General features: G+C 37.1%; 1 protein-coding gene across 1 annotated transcript; it reads left to right on the top strand.

Annotated features, from left to right (window-relative positions):
• Window positions 1-1,386: 1,386 nt before the first annotated feature.
• LOC133857484 (receptor-like protein kinase 5) lies at window positions 1,387-4,686 on the top strand. The gene is made up of 2 exons (XM_062292753.1): window positions 1,387-4,024; window positions 4,145-4,686. Exons 1-2 carry the CDS (start codon window positions 1,387-1,389, stop codon window positions 4,504-4,506), a joined length of 3,000 nt encoding a protein of 999 aa, XP_062148737.1. The 3' UTR covers window positions 4,507-4,686.
• The last annotated feature ends 3,514 nt before the right edge of the window (window positions 4,687-8,200 follow it).

Genomic DNA, 8,200 nt, shown 5'->3' with positions numbered 1-8,200 from the left:
AAAAATTGACGTCTGTACGTTGGGCAACTCATCTTCTTAAAAGCTTAAGTTAATAGAAAAATGTAAATTTAATTATTTAAGTAAATAAAAAAAAATTAAACAACCTTTTTACTTTTTTGAAGTATGACTACTTTTGCGTTTCAATTAACCTATAAAGTTTAAAAAATGACATTCGACCCCCATAAACTACCAAACTATGACAAGTTAGCCCACCCGTTAAGTTTTTTCGTCTTTTTAAACGGAATGTCAACCAGATGCATTACACTTGATGTTTAACTACCTAACATTTCAAAAATGCTCATAGAAAAATACACTTTACTTCCACGTTTCCGTTTTAGCCTTCAAAGGTTTTTTTTTTTTTTTTTTTTTTTTTTTTTCAATCCGTTAAGTTTTTCTGTCACTTTAGACGAAATGTCAATCACGTGCTTTGCATATATATCAGACACCTAGCCTAAACTCCCAAAAATGTCCGTGAGTAAAGTCTAACAAAAGAAAAAAAGAAAAAGAAAAAAAAAACTTAAAAACAAAACAAAAGAAAATAAAAAAGTAACAGAAAAAAAAAAAAAAAAATGGAGGTGGTTGAGCCACCCTAAAATGGCCAAATGGGAGCTAGCGGCAAAAACTACCTTTAAATGGTTTGGGGGTAGCTTGACCACCCCTATTTGGCTAGATTAGGGATGAAAAATTACCTCCAAAACTCATGGGGTACTGGTTTGGCCACCCCAAAATGGCTAGGCCGGGGAGGTATTAACATGTATTTTCTCTTGGGGGCACTTTTGGGAGTTTAATTATGTGTTTAAAAGTCATGTGTGGCACAAGTGCTCGACAGTCCGTTCAAAAAGATAAAAAAACTTAACGGATATGTTAACTTGTAACAATTTGATAGTTTGTAGGGGTCGAATTTCATTTTTTGAATTTTAAAGGTTAAAACGCAAAAATGATCACACTTCATAAAGGTAAAGTGTATTTTTCTCTATTTAATTTATAACTAGCTAACACTTTCTTTCATGTGAGGATTCAAACTCTCTCTTAATAAGCAAGACCTAACACTTAACTAAAACTGGGTGAATTATAAAGTCAGTTCAAACTAATTATGATTTATCCTAAAAAATTCAACTAATAGAAAGAGGCTTAATAGGTGAAATTTTTTAATTAAAATATAAGGTAAATAACAGTAAAGCCCAACCTGTAAAATTTTTAATTAAAATAAAAGGTATATGACGTCGGCAAATTTTAAATTCTAAGAACTTTATTTTGATAGGACGTTAAATTAATAAATAAGGGCTGATTTCGTTATTGTGCCATTCATACCGTGTTTTATCCCGCTTCTCAGCCCATCGTTGGGCCGATCGAGTTCAAACCAGAATTGACGAACTCAACCTCGACATGAGGAAAACAACCTTATTACCGCTTATCCAGTTCTCTTTGTACACCATCTCCTTTCTCCTCCTCCTCCTCTTCAGTCATGCAAACTGTGAGCTCAATGATCAAGAACAAGCAGTCCTACTGAACCTAAAGAAACACTGGCAAAACCCACAGCCTCTCGGCCACTGGACCCCGTCAAACTCCTCCTCCCACTGTTCTTGGCCAGAGATCAACTGCACCGATGGCTTAGTCACCGGAATATCCCTCAAAAACATGAATATCAACGGAACAGTCCCACCCTTCATATGTGACCTCAAGAACCTCACAACCCTTGACCTTTCAAACAACTATATGACCTCTAATGAGTTCCCACGACCTCTCTACAACTGCTCCAAACTCCAATACCTCGACCTCTCACAAAACTTCTTCGCCGGCACGGTCCCTGACAACATTCACCGCATGGCTCAGCTTCGTCTGCTCAACCTTGGAGCCAACAGCTTCTCCGGAAACATCCCAGCATCCATCGGGCAATTAACCGAGTTGAGATCACTTCAGCTTTTCGCGTGCCAGTTTAACGGTTCTTTCCCGCCAGAAATTGGCAACTTGTCCAATCTTAAACAACTAGAATTGGCCTACATGACGACGATCATGCCAGCAAGGTTGCCTTCGGAGTTCACAAAGTTGAAGAAACTGAAGTATCTTTGGGTGACAGGCTCCAATTTGGTAAGAGAAATCCCAGAAACGATTGGAGAAATGGCGGCACTGGAGCATTTGGATTTGTCAATAAACAATCTCAGCGGTAAAATCCCGAGAGGTTTGTTTTTGCTGAAGAATTTGAGTATAGTGTACCTTTACAAAAACAAATTGTCCGGCAAGATTCCTCAGGTAGTTGAGGCTTTAAATATAGACGTTGTTGATCTATCCGAGAATAACTTGACCGGAACAATACCAGATGATTTTGGAAGATTAACCAAACTATCGGGTCTGGGTTTGTTTATCAATCAATTATCTGGAAAAATTCCAGATAACTTAGGCCGTCTTCCGAGGCTGATAAATTTTAATTTGTTTAGCAACAATTTATCAGGTACTCTACCTCCAGACCTTGGGCAATTTTCTATGCTTGAAGAGTTTCAGGTGTCTTCCAATAGGCTTTCTGGCCAGCTGCCACAACACTTGGGTGATAATGGAAGGTTGGTAGGAGTGGTTGCTTTCGACAACGACCTCAGTGGTGAATTGCCCCAGTCGCTTGGAAATTGCAACAATTTGATAATTCTTAGTGTTCATAATAATAGATTTTCTGGGAATGTTCCCAGTGGCATATGGACATTACCGAATTTGAGCAAGTTGCTGTTAAGTAACAATTCTTTTACTGGTGAGCTTCCTGAGAGATTGTCATTGAATCTTTCTCGATTAGAGATGAGTTACAACAAGTTTTCGGGTAAAATTCCGGCGGGAGTGTCTTTCTCGAAGAATTTGGTGTATCTCGACGCCAGCAATAACCTCTTAAATAGTACAATTCCTCAAGAATTAACCGTTCTTCCACTTTTAACGGCTCTTTTGCTTGATCACAATCAACTCTCAGGCTTCCTTCCATCAGATATTATATCATGGAAATTGCTTACTCGTCTAAACCTTAGCCGAAATGAAATCTCTGGACAGATTCCAAAGGAATTTGGTTCTTTACTAGAACTCTCTGAATTGGATTTGTCAAAAAACCAATTGTCTGGCCAAATTCCATCGCAACTTGGCCACTTGAAGCTCTTTTCACTCAATCTCTCTTCCAATCATTTGACAGGGAGGATCCCAAGTGAATTCGAAAATGATGCTTATGTTAGCAGCTTCTTGAACAATCCTCGTCTCTGTGCTAATTGGCCATCACAAAACATTATCAAATGCAATTCCAAAAACAAAAATTCAAGCAAAAATTCATTCAAATTACTTGCTTGGATTATAGGTTTGGTTATAGCAATTCTACTAGGTTTGCTAGCTTCATTTTTCGTGGTTGGAATGTATATGAAGAGAAAGCATGGATTGGATTTGACGTGGGAGCTCACTTCATTCCAGAGGCTAAATTTCACAGAATCTGACATTTTGTCAGGAATCAGAGAAAATAACATGATTGGTTCTGGTGGATCAGGGAAGGTATACCGTGTTGCTGTTAATCCTTCAAGAGATATTGTTGCTGTTAAGAGGATATGGAATAACAAAAAGCCAGAACAAAAGCTTGAAAAAGAATTTCTTACGGAAGTTAAAATACTGAGTTCAATTCAACATGCCAACATTGTGAAGCTGCGCTGCTGTATCTCCAGTGGTCATTCAAAACTTCTTGTCTACGAGTATTTGGAAAATCGTAGCTTGGATCTATGGCTCCATAGGAAGAGTAGTAGAGCATCAACTATCTCAGGTTCAGTCCAACCTGTCGTCCTGGATTGGCCTAAGAGGTTTCAGATAGCAGTTGGGGCTGCTCGGGGGCTCTCCTATATGCACCATGACTGCTCACCACCCATTGTTCATCGAGATGTGAAGTCAAGCAACATCCTTTTAGATTCTGAGTTTAATGCAAAAATCGCTGATTTTGGTCTAGCCAAGATGTTGATCAAGCAGGGAGAATCTGCTACAATGTCAAATGTGGCCGGCTCTTTCGGCTATATAGCTCCAGGTGTGTGACATCAAATTTCCCAAGTTTCATTTTGATAATTATGATGTTGGTTTGTCTCCTTTTTCCATCGGCAGGATTTTTATTTTATTTATTTTTTGTCGTGAACTTGAACTACTGTAGAGTATGCTCGCACGACACGAGTCAATGAGAAGATTGACGTTTATAGCTTTGGGGTTATCCTTCTGGAGCTTGCAACTGCAAGAAAAGCTTGTGATGGTGATGAACACACATCCCTTGCTGAATGGGCATGGCGACAGTTTCAAGAAGGTGGGCCTATAGTTGATGCCTTGGATGAGGAGGTGAAGGAACTCTGTTACTTAGATGAAATGTGTTGTGTCTTCGAACTTGGAATCATTTGTACAGGTACTCTGCCTTCTACCAGGCCGTCCATGAAAGAGGTTCTGAAGGTTTTGCTCCGATGCAACCAACCGCTCGTTTATGGAGAGAAGAAGAATGCTGCAACTTTGACATCCACTGTTTGATGCTTTTTCAATCAAATGCAACGAGGAAAACGTCCGTACGTTCAACATGCTGTACCAGGGCTTTTCATTGTTGTTATCTTAAACCATTATCATTTATCAATAAAATTAACTACTTTTTTTTTTTTTTTTTAAATGAAATAGAAAACTTTATTACTGGAGATGAGCCCCATAGGGAATTACACTTGACCAAAGGCCAATACAAATACAAGAGAAGCTGATCATACACGCCCGGAGGCAAAAATAGTGTTTGTAGGCCATCATAGTGACTAGAGATAAAGAAACTCCATCTACTAAGTCAGGAAAAAACCTAACTTAAAGCAGCTACCAATGGTAGACTGTGACAAAGGTCAAGAATATACAAAACAACAGCTACCCAAATAATAAATAAACATTACAAGGAATAGACTTTAAGCCTCTCTTAACAATAAAGCACAACCTATCACAAGGAAGAGAGGCAGATCTAGCATCTAAGCCATCAAACAGTCCCCATAATGTCTGAAAATTACAAAGGTAAATCGTAACGGAAAACACAAGCAGAAAATACAACACAGTGCTGGCAGAAGAGGCAGAGGCAAACTCTACCGGAGGCGGCAGCGCGTGGGGAACACGCGCCGTTACCAGTACCACCCAACCGAAGATCAGCCGTCGTAGACCCCATTCCCACCGTGCAAGGCCAGAAAATGGCGGAGCGTGACCGTCACGTGCGCCAAAAAGCAAATGGCTCTCTGGCGCATGCAAGCCACACGCTGAACTCCAACGACCGGCGTGACCTATGCTTCCAGCAGCAGGAGCGGACGACGACGGGAAACACGGCTGAGGGGCGCGTGTCTAGCAGAAATCGGCGGACGTGCGTAGATCTGGCTTAAAAAATCTGAAGAAAAACAATGAAAACCGGCCAAAGCACTCCGATGATGACACGAAAAGTCGGCCACTCCCCCAACCTGAGCAACTAGAGTTGAGCCTTCCTGCCTGAGCCAAAGAAAGAAAACACAAACCACCATAGCCCAAAGGACTAGGTGAACATCAACCTCCAACAGATTTACCGGGAGGAACAAAAGCTCTACAGCCCTAATAGCTGAGAGAATAAACTAACCTCCACTAGTAAACACCAAGGAGGGACAAAAAAAACTCTCCAAAGCCCTAAGAGGGCTAGGAGACACCACCACCGGGAGAGGGAGGCGTGGAGCCTCCTACTCCCAGCAAAACCAACTTCAAAGATGGCCTCTCTCTCTCAAGACAAAACAAGAGCTTCTCTCTCCTCGAGAGATGCTTAATAAAATTAAATATTTTAGTACTACTTTACGTGTATCAAAACATTTTTAATTTTTTAATTTTATTTTATTTTATTGAAAGCACAATTTATAAGTTTTAGCAACAAAGTTTACTTTCTTGTTATCGAACGAGTCAACCCTTGCATTCGCAACCTGCTCAAATAAAACCGTTTTACGGTTGAGGAGTAGGGTTTTTTTTTCGAAGAAAAAGAGAGTGGTGAAGTTTTCATTCAGAGTAATGTTAGAAGTCTTTTTCATATCATTTTGGTGTTTCTCTAAAAATGATTTAGCTGGCTTTTAAAATTATCATTGGATCAAAATTTAATAGTGATCTATCACAAATTAAAATTTTAAAAGTTATAATTTTTGAAGAAACACAAGAGAAACATAAAGAGATCGAACTTCTAGCTTTACTCTTTCCGTAGGGGTTTAGAATTTTAATATAATTAAAACGGTCTAGCTACCTAAAAAGCCTAGCTAATTAACAAACGTAATAATTAGCTAGTATTACGCATGATCACGTGACACGTGTTGGTGAAGGGTAAAATATATAAGTTAGAGCTTAATTAGGTTTTAAATTTTAATGAAGAAACGAAACTAATGAACTAGCTAGGTTTAAGAGAAGCCATTAAGAAAAGTGAGGTATGCTACATGCATGGGAGCAAGAGGGTGATTACCTAGCGATGAAGTAGTGTTTAGGGATTAAGAAATTTAATCACGACTAATATATAATGCAATATAATAAATTCCAAGCAAGTACGTGACACAGGTACGTTGCAGGTTTAACGAGGATGTAGACGAAAGTGTAAGTAAAAAAACTTATTGACCGACATCTAGTAAATTGTTTTACATCCCCTATGATATATATACCATGAACTGCTTTGCATACTTTATTAGTGATAATGAGTCATGTGAATTTAAATATGTTCATGTATAGAACTGTATATTACATAAGTTGGAAGGAATTTTGAAATAAATGAGGTTTTAAAGGAAACAAGTTAAGGAAAAGAAAAGTTTTGTGAAACGAAAAAAAAGGTTTTTTTTTTTTTTTTTTTAATTTTTTTTTTTTTTTTTAATTTTTAATGATCCAAAGAGTTGAGTAAGAGTAATTAATCACTCAACAATCCTACGTTAAATGAGGGTACGTAATACGCTTAATAAACTCAGCTATTAAGTGAGGATTATTACGCTTAACAAACCTAATATTAAAAGAAGTCTTGTGTAAACAGAAAAGTGTTATGATTTGGTCCTTCAAACTTTTAATCTATTGCATTTTAGTCCTCTCCATCAGTCTTCACTATTGTGTTGGATGAAAAATTAATTTTGATTAAAATATTTCGAAAACACCTTTATTTTGACCATTAAAAAACTAAAATTACTCTCTTTCGTTATTAATTAGTAAAAATAAAGATAAAAGGCAATTTTTGTTTTTCAATGATCAAAATAAGGGAATTTTTAAAATATTTTGGTCAAATTTAATTTTTCATCCAACATAATGATTAAGACTCACAAAATAAACTAAATTATAACAAATTGACAGTTTAAATGTTTCAAAATGTGCTTTATGAAAAATTAGTGTTAATATTGAGAGGGCTAAATTGTATTTAATTTCTTTTTATTATTATTTTCGTCTGAGGTGGGGACTAGGGAGAGGGAAAAGCAATCTGACATTAAAATATAATATTAAAATGCGTATAGACCGGGTCAACTCAAGTCAAGTCGTAACTTTTTAGAGCAGTGCTACGGAGAAGGAAAAATTCCGGATTTCATCCGGAATTTTGGCTGTACAGGGGCATTTTTGTAATTTTAAAAAAAATTACAAAAATGCCCCTGTACAGCCAAAATTCCGGATGAAATCCGGAATTTTTCCTTCTCCCCAGTATTACCCTTTGGTTGGATTGTTGTGGAACTTGTTGTGGAAAAAGTAGCATTCATCCTCTTTTTAAGTGTTGAGTGGGGTTGTTGTGCGTCCGTATCTATTTTTTAAGATAATATAATGATGTGTAACTAATCTCCTTTGAAATCCATTAGTTAAAAAAAACATTTGAAATTAAAAAAAAAAAATCATAACAATCGGTCAATACTTAATTTTTTTTTGAAATATAGAACCTGACTATGCCCAACAAACATTTGTTTGTCCACTAATGTAGTAGTATTAAATCTCTAGCCTTTCTTCTATAGAATTTTCTCAATAACTCGAAGCTTTGGTCATTGAATTTTTTTTTTTTTTTTTTTTGTTAAATGACTATAGTCTTAAAAGTTTAAGCTGATAGGAAAAGGTAAATTTAATCACTTAATCAATACTTTAACAATATTCCCTCTCACGTGTGGGTTCAGACTTCCTTTTAATAGGTAAGGCCTAACACGTGAAATATTTAATTAAAATTGGAAGGTTCGAACTTAGGACATTTGACTCTAATACC

The sequence above is a fragment of the Alnus glutinosa genome, chromosome 14 (genome assembly GCF_958979055.1).
Source record: "Alnus glutinosa chromosome 14, dhAlnGlut1.1, whole genome shotgun sequence".
NCBI classification, from domain to species: domain Eukaryota; kingdom Viridiplantae; phylum Streptophyta; class Magnoliopsida; order Fagales; family Betulaceae; genus Alnus; species Alnus glutinosa.
Note: the sequence above shows the minus strand (reverse complement) of the source record. Positions and strands in the feature narration are given on the sequence as shown.